General features: G+C 40.0%; 1 protein-coding gene across 3 annotated transcripts in view; it reads right to left on the bottom strand.

Annotated features, from left to right (window-relative positions):
- Positions 1 to 2,859: 2,859 nt before the first annotated feature.
- Positions 2,860 to 27,928, bottom strand: part of LHFPL1 (lipoma HMGIC fusion partner-like 1) — a 46,977-nt gene continuing 21,908 nt past the window's right edge. For all 3 annotated transcript variants that reach the window (XM_011984475.1, XM_011984477.1, XM_011984476.1), the window contains one exon: positions 2,860 to 3,481. In XM_011984475.1, the coding sequence (XP_011839865.1) occupies positions 3,300 to 3,481 (182 nt within the window). In that variant the 3' untranslated portion in view covers positions 2,860 to 3,299. The remainder of the gene's footprint in view (positions 3,482 to 27,928) is intronic.

The raw sequence follows: 27,928 nt of genomic DNA, 5'->3' as shown, positions 1-27,928 counted from the left end.
TTCATTGGAAAACAGGAGAAAACAGTCCAACTTAATTCAACCTGCAACTAACTCCTGCAAGGTGATAGTTATTTAAAGTGTTATTTCAAATGACCCCCTTCCTCTTCAGTCTCCTTTCCAGGGTCCAATTACTTCACAGTGTGTTTAGGTGTCTGGGCCATGGAGGAAAGCAAAGCATACACTTCCTGGGAAGCAGTGCATAAGGCAATGGCATTGCCTGGTGGCTAAGAGCACTCACAGAAATGTTATTTTCCACTGGCCCCTCATACCCCCAAGCTTCATTCTCCACCCTTCCCTGCCATGCTCTGTGCCAAAGGAGTCTGACCTCAACTGACTATAGTAACAGGCTTCTTTTCCAGCTGCTGTATGGCTGGATCTGGCTAATGATGGGCACTGGCAGGAGATCAAAGAGTGGAAAGAGAGTGAGATATGGGTGTTCATTCCCCTCTCTCCCTCCTTACTGCATTTGGGCAGAGACTACATTGTGCTACCTGAAGCAACAGCTCCTGTGAGGCAGCCCCTCTTGTACATGTGCAGTACTTACTGGATGCCAATAACACTGTTTTTCCCCTTTGTCTTTTCAGTGTTAGGAGTAGTAATAATAATAGCCCCTCACTGTTCATACTCTTTCTATGCCTCACCATCAGTGGTAAGTTCCCTTAACCCTGCACACACCATCATAAATTGTCCTTTCACTGAGCTCATCTCCGCTAAACTCCTTGAGTATACCGTCTTTTTCTTGGCAGGATTCTGACTTATACAGTCACTTTGACAAAGTCTATCCTACAGAAATCCAGAAGGTTGCCTAGCCCGAGAAGAGAGATCGCCTGATCCAACTATGTTTTCTGAAGTGAGCTATCTGCCTTTTCTCAAATATTTGACATATTCTCTACACCGTGGGCCTTCCTAAATTAAAGTTACATTATTGTGTCGACACAATAAAATTGAGGTTTAAGCTAGTTGCATTTTTGTTTTAGCTGTTCTTAGTCATCTTTCTTAAAGAAAGGAGGTGCTGCAAACACATTACATTGCTTCCTTCCCAGTGAGGTATGTTCAAGTTGGCCTTACCTTAAACACTTAATGCAGTTCCATGAGGGAGATAATACGTGAAATGAATTCAATCACCGGTTCCCTACCACCTGTTATTCATCTTGCATTTGCCATCTTGATGATAGGAGTCGCTCACATACCAGAGTGGTCATCCCAAAATTTTCACTTGCCAATACCTACACATATCCATTAGACAATGTACTTCCTAAATATCTTCTTTCAAATTCACCTGTCTTCTCCGGCCTCACAGTCACTACCTTCCTCCAGGCCTTGATCGTTTTATACTTAGATTATTGAAATATCTCTAGTTCTCCTCTTCTTTTCTTTCATTCTCCTCACTTTAGCCAAACTTATCTTTGAAAGCTACAAGTTTGTTCATGTCACTTCCCTTTCAATGACCCTTCTTCAGGATAAAATTCAAATGCCTGATTATGGAGTAAAAGGTCCCACGGAATCTGGCTACTGCTTCCCTTTTCAACTTCAGCTTTTGCCACCTCTTTTTACACCCATCTGTCATTCTAATGCTGTCTCCATGACTTGGCTGCCATCATTGCTTGTCTTGTGCACTCTTTGCCTTTGCTGACAAAGCTCCTGCTATTCATCTTTCGGACCCATCTTAGGTATCTTCTTTGCTAGGGTGCTTTCCCATGAACCCCTTCATGCCAGGTTGGTTTAATGACTTCTCTGTGATCATTTAGCTGTTCTTCTTCACTTTTCTAGCACTTAATACACTGACAAGTACTTGTCGACATGTCTCTCAATACCTCACCACTATCCCTTTTAAGGTGAGAAACTGTCTTTGTCCTTTTATCCCCAGAACTTAGCACAGAATGTGTCACACAGTAAGATACTCAAGAAATGTTTTCTGAATGAGTGACTCAGTAATGAATCAACTATAGATGGGGGAAGCATTTAAATTCACTTACCTATGTAAAGCCAATGGAAGAATTCTGACCTCTCATGAGATGGAATGTAACTTATGAAGCCAGTTTTTTTCTATTTCTATCCCTCTAGGTAGGGCTGTACCAAAAACATGCTGGAATTATTAAGAATAGAAACAGATGAGCTGGCCTTTTGAATCACGGGGCCTCCCCATTCCCTAAAGCTGTAGTTATGGAACAATAGAGCTGGCCTGAATTAACTGGGGTCGGAGGGGGGAGGAGTGAGACAAACTCTGCCCCCAGGAGACACCAAGTTCTTCTACACCATCCATCAACCTTGAGCACAGATGGGATGGAGTCCAGGCCTAAAAATACATCAGCCCTAGGTGACATCAGTGCTGTGTTCTTTTGTGGCTAACTCGCCCCAGATGGAGGAGAGATCATTTGACGAACAGTCTTTGAAACAGGCAGATGAACTTATGTCACATTAGGAGTGACTATAGGGGGTAAAAGGCCACCGTGGATTTCCTAGTCAATAAAAATGATCTCTGATAGAAATTTCAATAAGTATCTAACAGAAACATCCTTGTCACTGTCACCATGAATTTAAATTGATTGAGTGCCCCACAAATGCTAGTCTATTCTCAGTACATTTGATGAACACCATTTCTGTATCTCTAAAGGATTAGGGAATATTTGCTACTATATATTTTTTTGCTCATCACCCAGTCAGAACACAAAATGAATGCCTATGAATATTCTAAAGCATAATGAGGAAGGGGCTCCAGGCTAAATGCAAGTATCCTTGACTAACGTTTTCCCCACTGTGAGTCACCCTCCCCCCTCTCCCGAAGCTTCCCCACAACCAGGGGGAGAAAGAAAAGCGGGGAAAAAGAAAAGCAGGGAAAAAAAAGGAAGAGTCAAGGTATACTCCTGATAATGACACAAAAATTGAGCAGTAGTACTCCAGAGATGTTTGGGGGTAGCAATAAATACTTGGGAATGAACTGTGTGTATGGAGTGGTAGGAACCAGCCCTGCCCATCTCATGCTCCCTCCCTGCACAGCTATTCTTACCCAGCCTTAGCTTTGGATCCTATTTTGCATAAAGGAGTACTTTGGGTCTTCGGGTTAGCAGGTACTTGCCAGTTGGGTAAATGTCTGAGAATGTTTCCTCTAGATGAATTTTATAAACAGCCAGTGACCTACTGGCTAAAAGATAAGTGAAAATGAATGACAGTTAGTTTAAAAAACATGCAAACACTAGGCTACACTAATGACAGTTAGATGACAAATGGCCTAATCCTTAGTACCTCTTTTCAGGGCTCTCTCCTCCCATTTCCCACCCTCTCCAATCTTCTTTCAAAGCTCAAGGTTTGAGGCAATGGTCAAGCTCCATAGCATAAGAATTGGTATTCCTCATGATGCTCTCCACCAATATGACAGGCTTGGGGTTTCTTCCAGCAAAGCAAGAGAGCCAGGTGCAGATCAACATGGCGGCAGCTGCTCCACCTCCAGCACAGTAATAGGCCCAGCCAAGCCGACACGTACCTGTGAGAACAGGGACAGAGAATGAGGATTGGGTTGTCTTTTCATATTTTCTCTTCGGTAATGAACTATAGAAATGATTCCAGAAAGTATAGTTTTTATACATTCTCTTTGAGATGCTATGGTTAGGGTGAGAATAGGAAACAGTGAATGCCCCTGGGCTTCCTATTTTCTTCTTTCCTTCTGTGCTGACTGCTGATCTTTGCTTTTTAGCAAGAGGTTGTAAGATTTTATTTTTTTGTTAGAGTAGGAGCCTGGGGGTGGTATGGGTGGCAATGCTAATGACAATGATGACAAGAACAACTTGATAAGATGTCAAGCATTATGCTAAGCTCTTTAAACATATACCTCACTGATCATTACAGTAATTATATGAGATAGGTACTCTTATTATCCCTGTTTTACAAAGGACAAAGCAACTGAGGCACACACAGCTACAGAAGATGAGGCAACTGAAAACCACACAGCTGGCAAGTGCTAAAGATATAAATGCTGACTCATCATGACTTCAAAACTCCACACTTTTAACCACAGTGATAGAATACTGTACATGGGCTGCCTGCATCATCAGGGGATTAGACAGGTAAAATAAAATCCACTCCCTCTTACATCATGTCTCTATCCTAACCTAGCCTTTCAACACCCAGGAAAGAAATATGCATTGGAATCAAAGCCAAGCTTTGAAGTAGGTAGTTTTCTCTTTATAAGGTAACGGGAAAGGTCACCTGCTCAAAGACATCCACCCCACCACCTGCTATTCCATCAGAGACAGGTTCCTTTGTCTGAAAGATTTGTGACTTTTCAGCCATCCTTCAGAAAATGTCAATGCCTAGAGAAATAAGAGCTATTACTTTACAAGGTATCAAAGTAACTAACTGCTAAAATAAAGTTAAGCAAACAGGACTCCATAAATTATGGTAGGGTCCCAGTGATACAAAATTGCAGAAAGGCCCTGAAAAGAAAGATAGGCAGCAACTTTCACTGACCTCTAAATCTTGAAGAAAGTTAGTTAATCCTGACTACAGTCAGTGGAAGATGTCAAGATTGATCTGTATGACAATTTATTTTTTAAAAGGCTAAATTCAAATAACCAACTATTTATTTTCATATAGTACCTGGTGAACCTTAATTTTACTGCTTTTAATTGATTAGTTGGTGTGTCCTAGAAAGAGTCTAAGATGGCCCCAAGCTTGGCTGCTTTCCTTTCCCATTCAGGCCAGCCTAATTTATCCCCACATTTCCCATCTCAGAAATAAAATAGTCTACCACCAAGTCATGTCTCATGCTGTTTATCCTGCCAGAAACATCTTCTCTCCTCTTATTCACCAATCTATAGCTTCCTCAGAGCACAATCCAGAACTTGGCACCTGCTTGAAGCCCTCCCTTGATTCACTCCATTGGGCTCATATCACCTCAACCAAGTAGCCCTCCAGGAATGTATCTGTATACTCCATAGACAGATGTACCTGCTGGACAAAATATTGGGAGAAAGATTTACATTTCACAGTTTTATCTGTCCTTTCCTCTCTTCCAGATTGTTGGCTCAATAGTACAGATGCATTTGTTTCTTTTTGTGATTATACTTTCATGTGCTCTAACCACAGTGGGTACCATTTCAGTATGTGTGATTTAGCCTAACAGTACTTCAAAGCTGAGTACATTGGCATTTTCAACCCTTAACACCTAAAACTACGGCTTAAATTTTGAATTAAAGTTGAAAAACCAGTGAATATAGTATTTTATTTCTTTCTGGAATGTGCCCTGATCCCTTGTACCTTAAGGCTTATGCACATTCTGTTTCCTTTGCCTAAAATATTTACTGCATGTGCACGTGTATGCATATACTTTCCACTACTTTCTTTACTTAGTCAATGTTTAATAATTCCTCAGAACTAAACATAATCATTAATTCTTCAGTGAAGTTTTCTCTGACCTTCCTAAGTCAACTTCCCTCATCAGAGGCTCTCACAATACCATGTATCCTTCCTCTCTACTTGAATGGGTGAATGGATCCCTTATCCCCTCTTATGACCAGTGTCAAGTGTTACAGTCCTTCAGAGGAAATAGTACTTTACCAATAGACCTGGGCAGTCATATTAGTTCCTGAACTCCTGTGGGCCCACCCAAAATCATGGTGAAAGCCCAATTACAGCAGCTATGAAAATAGTGCAAACCTCAGAAAGAGCAAATTTGAAAGAGAAGCCTCCTTTGAGAAAGGAGCTCAACTATCTCCAAAGTAGTTTAAACAAGAACAACAATGGTGGACTCTGAAGACAGTAAACTGAAGAATAACGTATAGAGACAAGCAGCCTATAGAGCTGTATCCCCGCCTTGTTGTTCCTCCCCCTAGACACACACACACACACACACACACATGCACACACAGACTCCCTGGTTCACATACACAAAGTAGGAAGGTTTGAACAATGTTTTGGAATTCACATAGTGAAAACTCCAGAGACTGGAAAACCTTCAACTTCTGCCATCACTGGGAGGAAGACTGCAGACTTTATTGCATCTACTTCACAACCCATAATATGAGGCTCTGGTGATAGCCCTGGGAACTCTCTCAGAAACAGAGAGGTAGAAGCAGAAATCCAGACCAAGTCTCTTTACTCCCAGTTCAGTGCTCTGCCCTCTGCAGGTTTTTTCATCATACCCAAAAGCATTTTCCTCTTACGGGACCCTTGACCTGTAAGCCCTAAGGAGGGGGGTTCCTAAGTCAAGTTGTAATAGACTCACCTGAGCTTCTCTTCTAACCCCCTCCAACAAAAATCTCCTGTACTCACCTGGCAGAGCAGACAGGAGCCAGCTCTGAGGTGGGCCCATTGTCAAGCAACTTCATCCTCCCCAGCTTATTCCAAATCTAGTCTAGGTAAGACATCAAAAGTCTCATTTTGTTTCTTCAGCTGCCTGTCAGGTCATCCCCTCATTCGAGGAGCAAGGATATTTCTATTAGGTACATGCACCCTGGGATCAGGGAAAGACTCATTTCTCTGAATGAAGAGAATAAATGCATAGCATGCCATTACCCCAAAGCCCTAGGCAGGAAGAAAGCTGACAGAGTGGTCAGCTCCAGAGTGAAGAACTGGCTAGAAAGGCCCCAATAAACCTCACTGAAGCCAGAACCAGGTATCACTGGGCTAGGAGCCAACACTAAAGTGCTCCTATTGCCATCCCAAGTGCCTTGTGAATTCCCTCTCACAGAGATTCCTGTTAGACCTCTGAAGGCATCTAAGCCCCAGGCTGCTGTCATAAAGGAAACTAAGGAGAAAGAGGGGAAAATATCTCTTACATCCACATCCCTCCCCACAACTCTACCTGTTATCTACCGGAGGAAAGGAAGAGATTATATCATCGGCATTGTGAAAGAAAAAGAAAAAGCAGACCTTTTAAGAACTACCTTACCATTTGGAGAGCCACTGTAAGCACTCAGTTACTCCACAGAAAACTTGCATGCTGGTCTGATGGCTCACTGAGGAAACCTTCTATGGAAGGGTGTGAAAGTAGGGAGCAGGAGGCAATGAGTTGCCATATTTTACTTCTTGTCGCCTTTTAGTGAAGTCCTGTGGACCATCATCCATTCCTAAATCCCATTATTTAAAGTACTATTGATCCTTATTTTCATCTGACAAACATGTATTGAGTACCAACTATATGCTAGGCATTTTTAATACACAATCTCATTTAATTCTCATAATAGCCATGATTATTTCCATTTACTGCTCAGGGAACTGAGTTTCAGAAAGGTAGATGACTTGGCCCACTTATAAGTGTCAGAATTGCAATTTGACTGCCAGACCTAACTCAAAGTTCATGATCATCCATTTCAACCATGCTAGGAGAATGAAACCAAGAACACAAATTACTACAGTCCAAGTCTTACGAGAATATACAATGTCTTCAGCCAATTACTTCACCTTTCTGGACCTCCGTTTCCTTTGTTTTTAGTGGAAGGATTTACTGAAGAGAATTCTAAAAGCCCCTTCCAGTTCATATTTTCTATTGTAGTATGACTATGATAAGTGCTTTAAGAGATATATGTGTAAAATACTATAGGAATATCCAGGGAAGGAGGAATTATTTGCAGCTGGGAAAATTTGAGCTCAGGTAAGCCTTTGTAGATGCTACATTTCAACTTGGCTTTAGTAGTGGGAAGTGGGCATTCTAGGCAGAGGGAGTGGTTGGCGTGAGCCAAGTTATGTGAGTGAGAAAGCACATGACATGTTTCAGAAAAAGCATAACATTCAGAGTTGTTTCCAAAAAGGAGCTATAGTTGACAAAATAATAAACTGAATCTACATCAGGAGAGGTCATGAAATCTGTCATCTTTCTGACAAGCAGTGTGAAACAATGGAAAGTTTCTGAGCAGGGAACGATATGCTAGAGCAAGGTTTCTCAACCTTGGCGCTATTGACATTTGGGGTTGGACATTTATTTGGTGTGAGGACGGGGGCAGGGGGCGGTTTTCCTGTACACTGTAACACCCTGGCTTCTACCCACTATATATCTATAGCAGCTTATTCTTCCTCCCCATCAAGTTGTGAAAACCAAAAATGTCACCAGACATTGCCAAATGTCCCCTGGTGTGAGGGGAGGTTGCTTTCTATTGAGAACCACTAAGTTAGAGGTATTGTTTGGAAATATTAACCTGAAAGGTCTATGTCAAATAGATTGGAGGTACATGGAGGACATAGGCAGAGAGAGTTAACCAGAGGCCAGGGACACTTCTACACATCCAACAATATATAAAAAAGTTCTCCTCAACAGAAAGTGATCTGGCCAAAAAGTATCGACATTGTCTAGGTTGAGCAATCCTCATGTAGACAAACACCAGATATTTATACTTTAAATTATATTCAAAATAAGTCTCGATGACTAAAAGATTAGCCCAACAGAATGGAATTTCCTCCCTTAAGAACGGCCATGCATGGTTCCTTCTTGACCTGGGAAGCAGACTGGGACCGAGGCATGGTCAGTCTTGAGCATTCTGGTATGTTACCCCCTGGAAGGCAAGGGAAACTCAAGGGGAGAGATCTCACAAGGTATTGAGGAGGAAGCACTGATTCCCTGGGAGTAAGGAGACAGGATAAACATATGAATAAATGTTTTGACTCCACCAGGTCTCAGCTCTTTAACCCTTAAAATGGGGAAAAATAATTAAGTACCTGCCTAAAGACATCACATTAGGATCAGATGCGTTCTTAAAGTCCCTTGAGAAACACCAGACTAACTGCTTCCTTGCTATCAGATTAAATGCACTGACTCTACTTCCATTCTAGAATTGTTAAAAGTCTGTGTCCTTAGAAGATACTGCAGGGAGATGACATCACACCTAGAAATTTTCTCCATATCCATGCATGGGTGTCTGTGAAGAGGAAGATCGGTGGCAGGATAGGGGGAGAAAAGAGGTTCTAACTGCAAATTAGCTTTATGCAAAGATTCTGGATGAGCCCTGAGAAAAGCCTATTCCTTTTTGTGCTCTTCTGTATCATTTCTAACACTCTATCTGTGAGTCACTCAACTCCAGTGTTGAATTTGCTGTGACAGAATCCCTCATATGAGTTATTAAATCATCACTCAGCAGTGGGCCTGACATTTAAATCAAGACACGTTGCTTTTATTCCAAGTTGCAAATCAAATTGGTTTGGAATTTGACTCTGTTTCCTTTGATGCAGCACTATGTTATGTTTTACAGCTCACTGTTTAGAGATAAATTGTCACTGGCAGCCACTTAAACTGACCACCCTCCCTAGAGCCGCAGTCATATGCCCTTCAGGGTTGTGGTGTCTGGCTAGTTGTCAATGGGTCATGATGAGCTATGGGGAGTTAGCCCTAAACCAGTGCTTGTGGTGGAACCTAGCATTGGTGTGAGCATCAAAATTATGGACCAGAGTGAGTCAGAATCTGATAAAGTGGCTCCCTCATTCAGGGGGCATGTGCAGAATGCCAGCTTAGAAACCAAGAATGCTCGAGAGTGAATCAAAAAAAGGAGTTCTGTTTGGAGGAAGAAGGAAACAATGTCGAAAAGAAAGGGCATAAAAAGAGTGAGGTAAGTCTGTCTTTTGAGTGAGTTGAGTCTTCTCTTTCAGAGAATCATCTGATGAAATTCCAGGCTCCTGAAAGGTTGGAGGAAGAGTCAGGGAAGCAGGGATATAGCAAACCCATAATGACAACTAACACCTCCAAAACTGAATAGGGCTGCATGAAATGTAATGGCACCTTCAGATCTATGACAATTTAATTTCACACAAGTGTTGCCAACAGTCAAGTTCTGAGAGCTGCTACTGTAGAAGGAAAAAAACAAGCATGCTAGGACCCCGGATTATGGTAAGAAGTGTTCTATATTGGTGTGGCAGGGGAGAGGCTCATGAAGATGGGGTAAGAATGGTGAAGCAGTTTGGAGTTTCAGGGTCAAGCAAGAAGGGAAAAATCCATTTGGACAACGTGAATATTTCAAAGGTGTAGATAGAGGGTTGTATTCCACTAGAAAGATGAGATCCAATTTCTAGGAATTATTGCAATCAGAAGACTGGAGAGTGTTTCAGGTAAGGGGCAAAGAGAACAATATTAGCATTTGTTTTTTCATCTAATATACTCCTATAATCAGGAAGTTTAAGAGACACTGCCCTGGCCTTAGATAGGCAAAAGAAGGGAAGGAATGACACCACGGATAGAGAAGAACCTAAAATGGGAACCTGCATATATCATCCTCAACTTCACCACCCAGTGTAGAGGGACAGGATAGATATGCAGAGAAGTCTGCCTGGGAGTGACCCGGGGCTCTCGATGGCCTTCATAGGCTTCCACATATCAAGCCAGGTAGCCTATACTGGCCCTGAGGACAAAACCCTCAGCTACAGAGAAACGCCTAGGAATCCTTTGGAATTTGATAGAGTAGGGAGTGAGGCGAAGGAATAGAGAGAAATCAAAGAAGAGAAAGAGACTACAGGAGAATCAATGGGGCGGGTGGAAGATTAGAACACTAGAGATAGGGATCATGGCACATGGAGACTGATGGCTGGGGAAGGTTAAGCTTTTACAGACCTCTTCCTATTGAGGGTATTATTTTTTCCAAAGCAAACTCAGTTCAGGAAAGCCAGCTGTTCTTCTCAACACTGTGGCACCATCTAAAGTCATGAAACCATGTAACAATCCGTCTCCCAAACTACCGTTTGGTACACATGGTAGGGTAAGGGAGGAAGTGGTGGTTGCTATTCACTGACTCAACATATTTTTGCCATGAGGACTTGAATTTCATGTTAGCAAGAGCTGGTGGTCGCATCTGTTCAGAAACATACTGTTGACTTTAGGGTCTTTATAGGTAGCAACATAAAAACATTTTTAATGCAGCCAAGCTAAATGAGCAGAGAACTTTCTCTGCTAGGTTCAGCAAACACAGATGAATAATCCACAAAGATAAAGCAAAGCCAACGAATTCAAGAGCAATTGCCAAACATCCTACCACCCCCACCACGGCCCCCAGCAAAAAGACAGCCAAAGCTATGAGAACATCTCTCTTCTCACTCTCCAAGCTGGGCGTGAGTGTCAACAGCAGCCCAGATTGGAGGCCCAGAACCTACTGAAGATTCCAGAAGCCTGCCAGGCTCCTTTGCCAGAGAAGAAGAATAAAAAAAAAAAAAAAAAAACCCACTGAAAACTTCAGTTGTTCAGGTAAATATGCTATTGTGAGTAGCCACTGACTTTTTGGTCCAGTCAGGTCTGCTGGAGGGGTAGGACATTCTGGGTTTTCAACTTCATTGCGGTTCAACCCAATGTTCCAAAGGGTAAGGGAAGACCAGAGCACTTGCTAGAAAGTCCATGTGAGTACTCAAAGAAGAGCCAAGCCCTCATGATGACAGAAATGCCCTGATTTGGCTGATTTTTCTTTTCTCTCTCACACACTTCTGCCAAACAAATTGAGTCCTTCGATTAAAATCTTCCTCACAACTATTGAGCATTAGCTTCCGACCTTTCCTCATGTTTTGCCAACCTGTATTGCTTATTTATATCACTTTTCATATAGCTGTCCTGAGTTTTAGCTACTCTGCTCATCTACCATGTCTCAGGCCAAGTTAAATTGTGCTTCTAGGTTTCTCTCCAGATTTACCTTTAGCTGCCTCTGAAAATCACTTCTGTGTCACCCTGTGTTGCGTTTTATATAGCCTGTCAGCTACACCTGGAGCAGCTTCTCAGAAGAGCTTTGGGCACTCTCCTCAAGGAGACGGGTTAAAACCCATCTGACCAAATATTGGATGCATTTGATTCAGCGCTAGCTCTTGAGGACACTTAGCCTCTAGGAAATTGGTTCCTCTCCCCTAACATCTGCTCAGTAGCCCTCTGCTTGCTTCCACTTAAACTTTCTCAGCTAAATAAGGCAGTTATTGGAATAGTAATAGCTAATATTGGTTAAATGCTTCTATATGCCAGTCACTATAGTAAGCTCTGTAAACGTATTGTTTTCTCATAGGTAAGCTCAACAAACTAGATGAGTGAAAGGGAGTCAGAAGCAGAAATGGGACAAGAAAATAGACTATTAGTGTGACAAGTGCTCCGATATGGACTGCTACAAGGATATAGGTGAGAGATATCAAATCCAATTGAAAGGAGCTGGAGAGTTTTCAGGGAAAAATAAGAAGTTAGCTAGGTAAGGAAGAAAAGAAGGGCATTCCTAGCAAACGGAGTAGCACATGCAAAGTTGCAAAGGGGTGGAGGAACATGGTATTTTCGAGGTGGCTGGGCAAGAGAAGAAGATAGGGTCGTAATGAAAGTGATAGTCAGAGTCCCTGTAGGCCTTGCTAAAGAATCCGGACTTCATCCTGAAAGCAATGGGGAGCCATTACTAAAGAAGGACAATGACATCAGATTTGCATTTTAGAAATGTCAGTTTATCCACCAAATGGGAGATAGATAAAGGGGTTAATGTGCAGTACCTTTGTGGAACAGGGAGAGAGAGAGAGTCAGGGGCTATTTTCAGTAATCTAGATGAGAACTTACATAAAGAGAAGGAAGATAGATTCTAGAGTTCTTATTGTGTGCCTTAGCATAACAACAGTAATTTACTCCTGACGACACTACACATTTGTGATTGACATCATTATGGCTGCTTTTGTTAGATTCCATCTGTGTGTGTGTGTGTATGGATCATGTCTCCTCAAATAAACTACAGGCTTGTTGAAGACTAGATCCTTAAATTCTTTGTAGTTTTTACAATGCCTTATTCAGCATCTTGAATACAGTGAATGTCCAGAATATGCTTACTGAGTGACTGTTACTAAGTTTTGACCTAATCCTCAAATATTCAAGAATGCTAGAAAGCCAGACGCAGTGAGCTGACTTACCTCAGGACTCAGAAGTGCATGTTCCCTCATTCTAGCCATCAAATTAGCCCCATACCAGCAATGTCAGCTTTGAACATTAGCTATTTCCATCCATGCTTTATCAGCCAAAGGATAAACACCATAGAGACTTTTCCAGGTCCAAGGTTCATGGGTAATGACAAATGCCACAAATACTACCCAATATGAGTTTAGCCCTGTATCATTTTTAAGGTATTTTGTAATCCATTATCTCATTTATTTATTTTTCATTTGTTTTATTCATTCTTCAAGTCCCAGCCAGAGGCAGGAATTATTATAGAGGAAAGAATCGAACAGTCAGATAAAGTGTCTGACCAAGGTCCCCACTTAGAGAATATAGAGACTGAGCCCAGGTCTGTGTGTGCTCAGGAAGTCAGTGTGATACAGGGAGAAGAGTCTGGGATGAGAGTTACAGGGAACTGGGCTGGAAATCATGTCCTTGCACAAAATGAACCTCTGAGGCAAGCCACTTATCCTTTCTGTGTTTCAGCTTCTCCAAGAGTAAAATGGAAGTGATACCACCTATCTCACAGAGCAGCTACGAAGGTCAAAAAGATGACACATGCAAAACACTTAGCACCAGGCCTAGAATAATTAATACTTCTAGATCCTTTTCATCTCAGCTAAACATGCTCCCAACTGGTCCAACAAGTTCCCAAAAGCATCTGAGAGAGTAGTAAACTACAGATTCCTAGGCCTCACTCCAGCTCTACAAAATTAGTATGTCTGGGGAGAAAGCCCAGATGATTCTGATACACAGCAACATGGGGAACCACTGGATATGACCATATCATTAGTCCACATCAGTCTAAAACAAGAGGAATCAACATTTATTGGAAACCTATACTTGTGCTTGATGCAGTGCTAGCGGCTTTCACTTGAAAGATACATTTGTCTCCTCATAATTTCTCACAGTTCACCAGGGTGTGGCTTGGTGACAAAGATCTGAAAAAGTCATATGACATAGAACCCAGATATAACATATATTTTCACCCCTGTAACTCTAGCCTCGCCAGGGAATTGCTCCTAGGATTACAGTTGTCCCTAGTTTTCCTCCTGGTTCTTGCCTTTGAAACCCATTTCACTTTATTAAAAAACCTTCTATATTGTCCAACCTATACTAATAACAATAGTAATACTATTAGTTAATGTCAAGCCAAGTGGCTTAAGCCTGTAATCCCAGCACTTTAGGAGGCCGAAGTGGGCAGCTTACATGAGTCCAGGAATTCGAGACCAGCCTGGGCAACATGGTGAAAAATATTTTTTTAAAAACATATTTTTTTGTTGAGACGGGGCTTCACCATGTTGCCCAGACATTAACCGGAAGAAACAGAAGCAAGGATAAAGTGTGATTCACATTCTCTGAGCTAAGGATCAGAGGCAGGACTGAGAAAGCTGCAGAGAATGAATTCGCCTGACTTTACTGCCATCGTGTGGTCATCTGATGCATAGACAACTGGCTCACAATTCTGCATTCATTTTTCCAGTCGTTGAGCCTACTAGGCCCTCTGCAAGGCAATATGAAAATAAGGCCAAGTGAAGCAGAAGACCTGCCCTTCAGGCTATTGTAACAGCCTTGTTTTCCTCTGGAGTCATCCAGCTGGAAGTCACCTTAGTCACCAACTACTCCAGTGGTGAGCACCCCATTCTCATGCAGACTATGTCAGAAAAGATAGAAATGTTTATAAGCACCGTCATTATTTTTCTGTTCAAAATGAAAGTAGCTTAGTGGCCCATGGGATGTATAGAGTCTCATTACTTTAAGCACCTCACTATTTTTAATAGAAGATGATCAGTAAGAAAATCTAATGGTAAATTAGCTTTCTAATCTGTTATGCCTTGTACCTATAGAGCATTATTTTCATAAAGCACATTTATGTGCATTTTGTCATGTTATGGCCAAAACAATTTTTGAAGGTAGGTGTATTAGTCCATTCTCATGCTGCTATGAAGAAATACCTGAGACTGGGTAATTTACCAAAAAAAAAAAAAAAAAAGCCAGGCACAGTGGCTCACGCCTGATCCCAGCACTTTGGGAGGCCGAGGTGGGTGGATCACAAGGTCAGGAGTTCGAGACTAGCCTGACCAACATGGTGAAACCCTGTCTGTACTAAAAATACAAAAATTAGCCAGGCGTGGTGGCGCACGCCCGTAATCCCAGCTACTCAGGAGGCTGAGGCAGAAGAATTGCTTGAGCCTGGGAGGCAGAGGCTGCAGTAAGCCGAGATCGTGCCACTGCACTCCAGCCTGGGCTGCAGAGTGAGACTCCATCTCAAAAAAAAAAAAGAAAAGAAAAGAAAGAGGTTTAAGAGGTTTAATTGATTCACAGTTCCACATGGCTGGGGAGGCCTCAGGAAACTTATCATCATGCCAGAAGGTACCTCTTCACAGAGCAGCAGGAGAGAGAATGAGTGCAAGCAGAGGAAATGCCAGATGCTTATAAAACCATCAGATCTTGTGAGACTCACTTATTATCATGAGAACAGTATGGGGAAAACTTCCCCCATGATTCAGTTATCTCCACCTGGTCCTGCCCTAGACATGTGGGAATTATTACAATTCAAGGTGAGATTTTGATGGGGACACACAGTCAAACCATATCAGTAGGTAATATCATCCTCACTTTAGTCATGGGGAAACAGGTTTAAAGAAGTGAAATTACTTATCTATGGTCATACAGTCAGATAGAAACAGAGCCACCCTACAATTTGTTCATTCCATTCAGTGCAACACTTAGCATGCCAAGCACTACGGATGTGCAGTTGAAATCACATCCTGTCACAAACTTAACCTCTGGGGCAAGTCATCAAACCTTTTTGAGTTTCAGCTCCCCATGAGTAAAACAGAAGCGATACTACCTACCTCACAGAGCAGCTGCTTAAGTTGCCTTTTAACTGACTGATTCCCCGCTGCCTGCTCCAGCCCAACACAGCTGCTTCTCTGGCTGGATACCCCTCTATGTGTGGGCTAGACGGGCAACTAAAAAATTTTAAGCAACACCTAAGCCATGGATTTTCAAGGACTGCCTGCCAGGGCATTCTAGCTGATGCTGCAGGAAAATTGTGAGGGGTGGATGGCCTTCTATAGATGAGTTGCTTTGGACAATCCCTTTGGCCAATCTCTGGCCCCTGCTTCCATGGGTGGGTATTACTTTCTTTTCTTTTCTTTTCCTCTATAACCTAATCTTGATGGGGTGGGTATTACTAAAAAGCTTCTTTCCTCTAGAAGGGATGCCTTAAGTAGATTGCTTTAGTTTTTTTTGTACATTTTAAACATACACAATATGTTTTTATAGTGAAATGATTACTATAGTCAAGCAAATTAACATATATTTCTCCTGTGTGTGTGTGTGTACACATTAAGAGGACCTGATATCTGCTCTTCTGTTATTTAAAAACAAATAGGTAGACATGAAATTAGATCAAAGACCTCACCATAAAAGTAGGCATATCACAACACAGGGAGCTAGGCATGTATCTGGGGCCTCTGAGTACTTATTGATCTAGTCTAATGCTCTCTATGTGGAAACAAGGAAACTAAGGCTCAGAGTGCCAAAGTGACATGCCCAAGCAAGCTTAAGAAGATCAAAACCCAGGTGCCCTGATACCCTGGCCATGGTTGTTTCTATCACACTTTGATGCCCCCCTATGGGCACAGAAATGTATTCGCCTGCTTCTTTGTGCTCTGGTGAGCACAAGAAAACAAACTGTCCATAAAGAAGGAAACTGACAGAAAGAAAAGGTAACAGGAAATGCCTGGAAACTGAACCCACAAAGGTCAAACCCCAAGTCACCATAAAAGGCTTTGAACTGGCAAGAATGAGCGGAAATGATGGGAGAGCAAAGGAAATGAACCTCCAGGAGAGGAAACACAGGGAGCACACACATGGCTTTTGGGTAGCCTCTACTGCAGGTCTTTGCCAAGTGTGTGTTGGAGGGAGTCCCTCCTTCCCTCCCAGACGCCAAGCCTGAGGCATCCCCTCCAAAAAGGCTCTTGAGAACTGGGCTGCTACTAATAGCAAGTTACATATAATACAGCCTGTTGTGCTTTGTATGTGTCTATACTTCACTTATTCTTCTCATTAAACCCAGGTCATTCTACTATTAACCTGTGCATTTATCCTTCATGCTGCATATACTGACTCCTTGCTGTAATAGGTTCTTTTTCTGGAAACTAAAGTACTGGGAACATTTTTATTTTAACAACTGGTATCGGGATGATGATGATGATGATGATGATGATATCAGATATCAACTATTGACTGGTTACTATATACCAAATACTATACTGAGTGTATTGCATGCATTATCTCATCTAATCCTCATAACAATCCATGAGGTAGTAACAAACTCACAAATGCTGAATAATTTGCCCAAGGTCACAGAGCTAAGAATGTACCTATGCAAAAGCCCAGTCTTATAACTAGGCAATCTATGCCCAACCCTCGCTTTCAATTAGATGCTTGGTGAAGAATAGCATCAATTTAGAATTGGACTTCTCAAGAATTCATCTGTGTGGCATCAAGTCCATAAAATCTTCATTTGATGGCTGGAATTCAATTAACAACCAGCAAAGCATTTTTCTCAACTTAATTTTTTTTCATTTATTTAATAAAAATTAAGGCATATGAAAGGCATTGCATTTGACAGGGCTGTTGCAAGGAGCCTTTACCTATTTTCTCCCTCTTGTTGAATGGGTGATTCATTCAAGAAACAGATACTGGGTTGCCATTAAGCAGCATCTACCGTATATGTGGGAGTCCTAGGTCACTAGTTGTGGGGCCTTGAGAAAGTCACCTGCTCTTATTTGCCCCACTGACTGATCTCAAGGTCCCATTCAGTTTAAGTTTCAGTGTCAGTTCTGGTTAATGTTTGTTCATTTTCTGTTTTAAATATTTGGCTGTTAGTTTCTTCTTTAAGTGAAGAAAACAAGAAAAGGAATCAATTTCCTAAACCGTTCAACTGAAGACTGGTGGGACAGGGTCAGGTACATAACTTTCCAGCGGGGGTAGAGTGAGCACCAAGGGAGTCTCAGGACAGCAAGAGACCTGGAAGATGGACTAGAAGACACAAGAGAAGAACCTGGAAACAAAAGAGGCGGTGGAAGGAAGGAGGTCAAACTTTCCTGGTTTGCGGGGTTGGGGCTGGTATATTCTTTTTGCAATTGTACGCTTTTGTTTTCAAGGCTGTATCTTCCCCAAACCCCATCCAATCATTCATCCTCCCTATCCCCCAAACACATACCCCAGAAGACCAGAGAGAGGCCCCAGATAAACTGTATATACTCTTAGAACATGTGGAACACAACAATTTTTGTAGATATTTCTTATTTGATTGAGTTTAGCAGGACCATTTAGGTTCCTTTATTAGTGCAAATCAAATCTAGAGGCATTTAAGAATTTCTCATATATATCCATTCCAATTGGGATCTCTTTCAAAATCCCATCAGGTCCAGCCACTTCCTTATTTATGTTTAATCTGATTATACTAAAAGATTGAAGGGGGCTGGGGGTGGGGATAGGGGTTGAGGTGGGGATACAGGATGCAACACTAGGTACTTTCCATGATGTTTCAGACATTTGTTTCTGAAAACAATAGAGCTGAAGTGTATCCTAAAGAAAACAAATTCTCAAATGACTCAAGACATACCCTCACCAATGGAGAGGAAAAAAGTCATTGTGGCACACAGGCAGTGAGTTAGAAGATAGGTTCCATTCATTATTCTGCCTTTAGTTTGCTGTGTGACCTTATACAAATCACTTTAGCTCTCCATCTCAGGTTTTCCTCATTATAAAAATGGCATATTACCATCAGTTATGCTTGAGTTTTTTAGGGTCTTATTATATTATGTTCATGAAAACATGTTGTGAATGTGATCCACTGGTGGACGATACAGACATGACCCTAGAATTAAGTGCTATTTATAACACGACAGTTTTATAAGCTTACTTAAAAGCAGCTATGTCTCATTAGAGACCTAAAACCATAAAAACCCTAGAAGAAAACCGAGGCAATACCATTCAGGACATAGGCATGAGCAAAGACTTCATGACTAAAACAACAAAAGCAATGGCAACAAAAGCAATGGCAACAAAAGCCAAAATTGACAAATGAGATCTAATTAAACTAAAGAGCTTCTGAACAGCAAGAGAAACTATCATCAGAGTGAACAGGCACTCTACAGAATGGGATAAAATTTTTGCAATCTATACATCTGTCAAAGGACTAATATCCAGAATCTACAAGGAACTCAAACAAATTTACAAGAAAAAAACAACCCCATCAAAAGGGGGCAAAGGATATGAACAGACACTTCTCAAAAGAGGACATTTATGTGGTCAACTAACATATGAAAAAAAGCTCTTCATCACTGGTCATTAGAGAAATGCAAATCAAAACCACAATGAGATACCATCTCACGCCAGTTAGAATGGTGATTATTAAAAAGTCAGGAAAAAACAGATGCTGGAGAGGATATGGAGAAATAGGAACACTTTTACACTGTTGGTGTGAGGGTAAATTAGTTCAACCATTGTGGAAGACAGTTTGGCGATTCCTCAAGAATCTAGAAACAGAAATACCATTTGACTCAGCAATCCCATTACTGGGTATATGCCCAAAGGATTATAAATCATTCTACTATAAAGACACAGGCACACATATGTTTATTGCAGCACTATTCACAATAGCAAAGACTAGGAACCAATGCAAATGCCCACCAATGATAGACTGGATAAAGAAAATGTGGCACATATACACCATGGAACATTATGCATCCATAAAAAAGGATGAGTTCATGTTCTTTGCAGGGACATGGATGAAACTGGAAACCATCATTTTCAGCCAACTAACAGAGGAACAGAAAACCAAACACCGCATGTTCTCACTCATAAGTGCTAGTTGAACAATGAGAACACATGGACACAGTGAGGGGAACATCACACACTGGGGCCTGTTGGGGGGTGGGGGACTAGGGGAGGGATAGCATTAGGAGAAACGCCTAATGTAGATGAATGGTTGATGGGTGCAGCAAACCACCATGGCAGGTGTATACCTATGTAACAAACCTGCATGTTCTGCACATGTATTCCAAAACCTAAAGTATAATTTTTAAAAAAGAATATCTTTAATAATGTAGTTTAGGGACAGATGGCCATACAAAAATAACCAAGTTTACCAAAATGATGGTTAAAATGCCACATTTCTCTGAACATTGTCACTGAGCAACAGGAGTAAAATTCAAGATTTTTATGTCCTCTTCCTCAGAACTAAAGAGTAAAGGAAAATAACAGTATAAGAATCAGCTAAAAATAATCTGTTTCCTGATCATTTCATTTTGATTAAACTAAAACTTTAACATAGGAATAGTTTGACTTCTACCTTAATAGACTAGAACTTAAAGTATATATTATATTTAAAAAACTCACAAAACTGTGTTCTCTTTTCCCCTAAGTTAGACAAAATAGGACTTCTTAAATTATTTTATCTTCCACCTTTTTCATCTGTAAAATAAAAATTGCAACATTAAAAAAGAAATTTATGTATTTATTTATTCTTCAAATATTAATGAGGACATTTATTGTGGACTCTGTGTTAGGTATAGAAGGTATAAGTTGAAACATATTATTTTTATCTTATAATCACAATGTAGTCTCTCATACCCTGACAATAGATTGACTCTATTACCAATAAATAGTGCTTTCAATAATAGGAAGTAGTAAATATTGTTCAATAAGGGACCAAGTTCTCTACTAAGATACTTCTCACTTGGTACATGTACAGTGTTATCTTCTTGAGCTAATTTAATATAAATGAACCCATATTTAAAATTAAAATATATTCTTACTTTAGTTTTCAATTGTTTTAAAGTATACTTCTTTTTCATTTGCTTTATATTTGGACCATGACTTTCTTATATATGTTTATTGCATGTTTGTTTATCTGGGCATTTCTAATATTCTTTTTATCTGTCATCTGACATTTTCCTATTCACAAATTATCCTAACCTTTCAGTCAGAATTTCTTCTTCTTCAAGACTCCCTTTTCCTTATCAACCTTTTCACTGAAGGCCATAAGCCTTCTCCAATTGGGAACAATTGCCTTCTAATATGTTACAGAGGAGTCATTCATGCATTCTTCAAAAATTTGCAGACTTGTAGTTATGGTTTCTTGGATTACTTGCCTTCCTCTTTTGGGATTTATTCTCTCTTTTGACTGTAATGTATCTTCCAATATTCCCTTATGAAAAATGCATGAGAAATAAATGTTATATGGCCTTCCATGTTGAAAATCTTCATTATTTTATTTTACTTGAATGACACTCTTTCTGGGTATAAAATTTTAAAAGCATTGTACCTTTTTCATCCAGCATTCATTGACTTTGATAAAATATATTATGCCAGAAGGATTTTGATTTTTATATGTATTTTGTCTTTTATAACTTTTTTCTTCTCTACAAGTTTTTAAGGCATTCTGTTTATCTTTAACATTCTGAAATTTTGTCATAATATGTGTATTCATGAATCCTTTTATTCTCATTGTGCAGAGTAATCAGGGAGACCTTTTATGTTGCTGAACATGACTTCTCACATCCCTTTTTTCATGTGTGGAACAAATAAACATCTAGTTTTTTGTGAAGAAAAAAAAGAAGTATATAGCTTCTCTAAGTTTTCAGTGGGACCTATTTGGGTGTCCCCTGTCTATATGCCATTGAATATGAAAGAATTCTCTAGTAGTGTGGTGGATTTAAGAGGATTTTGAAAATCTCGTCGAAGTTGAAATAAGTATATCAAGAAATCACTTGAAATCTCTGTTCAGGGCTCTTACTTAGATTTCTTTATAATACAATAAAAAAGTATCCTACTCATTGCACCCTCAGTTTCTCAGAGACTGTTCTTTTTTGCATCATTCTCTCTCCACTACAGGATCATTCCCATCAGCATCCAAGCATTTGGTCATCTTAGAAAAGGCCTTTCTTCATCCCGCATTCTCCTCCAGCTACTGCTTACTTTCTCTGCTCTCCTTCTTAGCAAAATTGCTTGAAAGAACTATCTACACACATTGGCTTCATTTCCCTCAGCTCACAATACTGCCAGTATCTGTAACTCCAAAACTTCTCTTCTAGATCACCTTTGTCTGACTGACTCCAATGGTCACTTCTCTGTCCTCATCGAGTTTAATGCAGCAGTATTAAACATAGTTGATTACATCTTCTTTTTTGACATATTCTTTTTCTCTTGGCTGCTGTGGCCCCCACATTCTTGATTTTCTCTTTTATGTTTCTCTGGCTACTCCTCTGAGTCTCCTTAGTAAGTTTCTGTACAGAGAAGCAACTAAAAGCACAGACTCTCTCAAGTCGTGCTTTGCAATATGGTAGCCATTAGTCACATTGTGTCTATTACACTTAGTAAAATTACACTAGATTAATTTAAAAAATTAGACATTAATAAAATTAAAAGTAATAATTCAGTCCCTCAGTCCCATTAGCCATATTATAATTGTTCAACAACATGTGACTAGCAACACGTTAGACAGCAGCACAGAGAGCATTTCCATCATTGCAGAAACTTCTGTTAGATGGTGGTGCTTAGATCGGACTTCTGTCTGCCACTCCACAGCTGAATGACCTTAGGCAAGTTACTTAACCTCTCTTAACCTCAATTTCCCATTCTGTAAATGAGGCTAATAATATCTTCCTTATAGATTGTGGCAAAGATGTAATGAGCTCTTGATGTATAGTGAGTGCCACATAGGAGTTCGCTATGATTGCCCAATGTTTACATATGAAGAATTTCCCATTACTAAGACTGGGCTCTCTTCTCTTCTCACTCAACTCTTTCTCCATAGCTAAATTCATCTCAGATAAGTCCCTTTACCTTTCTGTAAACTTCTCATCCTCATGATAAGATGAAGATAACGACAGCATCTATTTCACTTGGTTGCCGTGAAGATTAAATGAGATGATACGTATAAAACACTTGGAACATTGTCTGGCACATAGGTCACATTCACTAGGTGATAACCACTGTTAGTATTACAATCCTCTTTCCCAGTACTTTAAACATCATTTATGTACTAAGAACTTCCAATTTCTAAACTCAAGGTCAGATACCTCACTGAGCTCCAGACTGCTTGCTTGACATCTCCACTTGGATTTCTCACACAGGTATCTCCAAAACCTACCTAAAACTGAGTTTCCTTCTCTTTTCCCAATCCCAGCCACAGTTGCTTCTCCTCTAGTCTTCCCCATTTCCGGACATATCTTCCATACCCATATCAAATCTACCACCTGTACAATTGATTATACCTTTAAAATATATTTTGAAACAGCCTACTTTCCCCAGCTCCACAGTCACCTTTGCTATGCTCATGTCTTTGCCTAGACTATGGCTCAGCCTCCTGACTGGTCTCCTGCTTCCACTCTTGTCACCATCCCCATAGCCATTCTCTATAACACTGCCAGAGGAAACTTCCTAGAATAGAAATCATATCCTATCTCTTTTCTTCTTCAAGCCCTGCAATAGTCTCTCATTGCAGTTAGGATAAAATACAAAGTCCTTTAAATTCTGACTAATGCCTATGTCTCTGAGATCATCTATTACTCTTCCCATTACTCACTCTTCTGATTCAGTAAAACTGGCCTTAGAGTAGTACCCAAATGCAACATGTGCTTTCCCACGTTAGAGCCTTTATAGCATTCTACCTCTTTGTGTGGAACTCTCTTCTTCACGTAGTTCACTTGGTTAAGCCTACCCACCTTTCAGGTTTCTTCTTAAATCTTACCCTCTTGAAGAGGACTTCCTTAATCCTCCTCTAATCGAAGTCAGATGCCCCTCTAGAATTCTCTCACCAAACCCTATCTCTTCCTTCATATCCTTTATCAACACTAATCAGACACCATGAGGATATCTACCATTTTTATAACCACTGAAGTTCCTTCCCTCATAGCACAGTGCCTGCCTGAGATTCAGAAAACCTAAGGTGTGTGATCTTGGCAAGTCCTTTTCCAGGTCTCAGGATTCTTGTCTTTACATTGAGGAGGTGGGATTAGATTTATTTGCTCAATAAGCCTCTGTTGAATGTGAAAAAGGACATACAAGGTCTCTGCCAACATGAAGCTTACATTCTAATAAGGAACACAGGTAATCAAATAGGCAAATCTAATAATTATAGATTGTGATTAGTGCTACAAAAGACACCAAAATGATGCTGTGATAGAAAAGTATGATGGTGGGGGACTTTGAGGTGGTGACATTGAAGACAAAGGATAATAAAGAACCAGCCAAACCCAAATGATAGCTAAGATCTATTTCGCTTGGACATTCTATGATTCTGTATGCCACACATAGCTAAGTATGCCAAGTAGCATAAAGGAGGGAGCTGCCTCATTAAAACTGGCACCAAGGGCTTTGTGCTCTCATTGCAGGGATGTGAGAGTTTTATTCTTCCTCTCAGGATAATATCAGTAGATGAAATCAACCTCACAGAATTGTTTTAAGAAATCAATATGGTAATGAATTTAATGTTCATAGCACAATCACCATAATGGTACATATAACATTTTTAAGACCTCCAAATTCAAGATTGTAGTTACTTCTGTTGAAGAGGCACAGAGATGTAATTGGGGCAGGATACACAGAGATCCAACATATTGGTAAGGTTTTATTTTCTAAGCTGGAATTCAAATTCCAGCTCTGCCACTCTACCAGCTGAGTGAGTGAACTTAGGCAAGCTATATAACTTTAAGTAGCTGCTTAATCCGTGATACGTACATGGATGTTCATGGTATTACTTCATATCTCTTAAAATATTTGAAGTATTGCATGATAATTCTAAAATGTAATTAATATGATGCCTATGCAAGCATTCAATAAATGATAGCAATTATTGCTACATAATGATCACAGCACCTAAGTAATAGTTGAGAGCTAGGGCAATGGAGACTGCCAGGCCTGGTTTTAAATCCTGGTTCTGCCAGTTACAAGCTCTGTGCCCTGGGGTAACTTAAAAACCACCTTGTCAAGAATTTTGCTCCTTCAGTTATTCCCTCTCTGCCTGTCATCAATGTTTAAGTAAAATAATGTATTGGATATAGTAAATTCTCAAAAACATATTAATTATTGTTAACATCGTTTTTATTCTCCTCAATCCTATGCACAGAAAAAAGAAAAAGAGTTATGAATAAGTGAATGGAAAGGATAAAGTGGGTCTCCCATCCTCTGCCCCCTCCCTTTCTATTTCTTTTCCTTGCTGAAGGAAGATGGCGTATGCTAAAAACTGTTCTCTCCAAGAGAAGCAGCAGGAGGTCCTTCAATAGCAAGCCTGCCTGGGAGTTGGAGATGAGCTGCTAGAAAGGGCTTTGACTCCAAGCTAAAATACACCAAGGCAAATCTCAGGAACATTCTAATCAGGGTCTGAAATCAAAGTAGACTTAAATATAAATGGGTAAAAGTTAAGGATTTTTAAAGAATTGTAATTGTAAATAGACACTGTTACACTTTAAAGTTGCTGGAGTTGAATATATTATTTGAAATGAGCAATAAAAATGAAATGTTATTTACTCCTTTTCATAATTATTGAAATGCAGATTAAAAGAAGATACCAGAGTGGAAGAAACTGAAATGTTGACAATCCACAAAACCGAGGAGGCTATGGGACCTCAGGCAAACTCACACTATGGGTTGGAGAATAACTTAGTGCAGTCTCTTTGGAGAGAATTTAATTCACCAGTGACTTCTGAAAATTTAAAATAACCATTAACCCAATCATTCCACTCCTAAGAATCTGTCCTACAGATAAACTAGTATGCTAAGACATATACATAAAGTTGTTCCCTGAAATACATTTTGGAAAAGCCAAAAACTGGAAGCAACCTAAATGTCCATAAAGAAGTGGTTAATAATCATGATTCAATCATTCAACAAATATTCAGTACTATTTGGTACTCTTTAAGCAGGCACTGGGGAGATAGCAATAAACAACACAGACAAAAATCTATGCCCTCACAGAGCATGTTATCCCTACAATGGAAAAATATGGCATACCTAAAATATAGAAGGAAGATCTATAAACATTGATAGCTTTTCAAGAGACATGAATAAGTGAAAAATCCAAAGTGCAGAACAGTGTAGCTAGCTAGATAGATAGAGAGCTAGATAATATGATCCCAGTTGGAAAAAATGTGTTGTATTTATTAAAAATTCTGGAGAATATAAAAGGAACTTAATGGTCACTTTGGGGAATGGGATTGAGGTCAGAAAAAAGACTGATTTTAAGTTTTAAACCTTTATATATGTATTGTTTTATTTTGTCACATACATGAATTATTTTTATTTAAAATAACGTTCTGAAATATACTTATGGTTTGGCATCTTTCTGGTTATCCATTGCTGTATGACAGACTACCTCAGAGCATAGCAGCTTAAAACCAACCATTTTATTATATCTCGTGGTTCTGCGGATCACAATTTGTTCAGAGCTCAGGTGGGCAATTCTTCTACTTTAAATGGTATTAACTGATGTTATTCAGTGATATTCAGTTAACCAGTATGGAGGGTTCAGAACAACTTCACTCACATGTCTAGTGCCTTGGCAGGAATGGCTGCACTAGCTGACCTTTTCTGTCTTTAAGTAACTCTTGGAAATCCCACGTGGTCTCTCCAGGATAGTCAAACTTTCTACATGATGACTCAGAGCTCCAAGAAACCAAGATGGAAACTGCAAGTTCTTTAGACCATAGGCCTAGAATAAGCTTGACGTCACTTCTGTCATACTCTATTTATCTTCTATAATGAAGCTGACTAGACTATGAAGTCTAATGCTCTAATTAGATTTAATTAGATTAACTTAAAGCAGCTATAAGTCACTTAAGATTTGGGGAATAGGAATTGGAGATAGACCCAGCTTCTCTATGGGAAGACTGTCAAGAAATTTGTGGCTATCTTTAGTCCAATGCAGACATCAAGATCAGTGCCTTAATATAAATTGTATCTTTGATCATTCAAATTAGGACTGAAAAATAGTGTGGATAGTTTAGGATAACTTGAATGAAAACCTAAGAAAAGATAGATTGAAGACATGAATGTGATCTCTTCATATAGGAGGCTGCAGAAAACCTATCAGAGTATTAGAGTGGTAAATCCTTTTTACTTACTCTGACAGATTGATAATGCCTGCCTCTATTCTCCTCCCTACCTTCTTCATCTCTCTGAACCATGTCAGGGTAAAAATCTTATTCCTTTGGTAGAGACTGTGTCTTTTCTTTTTTGGCTCTGTGTATCTCCCTTCCCAAGTAACTGGGACTATAGGTGAACATTGCCATGCCCAGCTAATTATTTTTACTTTTTGTAAAGAGAGGGTTTCACCATGTTTCCCAGGCTGGTCTTGAACTCCTGGGCTCAAGTGATTTACCCACCTCAGCTTCCAAAAGTGCTGGGATTACAAGCATGAGCCACTGCACTCAGCCCAGAAATACCCATTTATGAACTAGGTCCTTAGGTGGTGATTAGGGCAGAAAACAAAGTTGGTAATCTCCATGCAAATCACATATCCAACTTTTTACTTTGGCATTTTACCTTAATCAAAGTAGAATCATAGCAATTCATTCTGTAAAGCCAATATTACCTTAATACCAAAAGTCAATAAACACATCACGAGAAAAGAAATATACAGGTCAATATCCCTAATAAATATACATGCAAAAACCCTTAATAAAATGGTAGAAAAGTAAATCCAGCAAGGTATAGAATAAATTATACATCATGACCAACTGTGATTTATCCAAGAAATGCAAGGTTGGTTTAACATATGAAAATCAATCAACGAAATGCACCATATTGAAAGGATAAAAGACAAAAATTGCATGATTATCTCAGTAAATGAAGAAAAGGCATCTGATTAACTCCAACGCCCTTTCATTATGAACACAATCAGCAAAATAGGAATAGAAGGGAACTTCTTCAACCTAATAAAGTTCCTCCTGGGAAGTGGAGGTGGCAGTGAGCAGAGATCGCACCACTGCACTCCAGCCTGGGTGACAAAGTGTTACTCCATCTTGAAAGAAAGAAAGAAAAAGAAAGAAAGAAAGAAAGAAA

Source organism: Mandrillus leucophaeus, unplaced genomic scaffold (genome assembly GCF_000951045.1).
Source record: "Mandrillus leucophaeus isolate KB7577 unplaced genomic scaffold, Mleu.le_1.0 Scaffold269, whole genome shotgun sequence".
NCBI classification, from domain to species: Eukaryota; Metazoa; Chordata; class Mammalia; order Primates; family Cercopithecidae; genus Mandrillus; species Mandrillus leucophaeus.
This window is presented reverse-complemented; position numbering and strand designations above follow the sequence as displayed.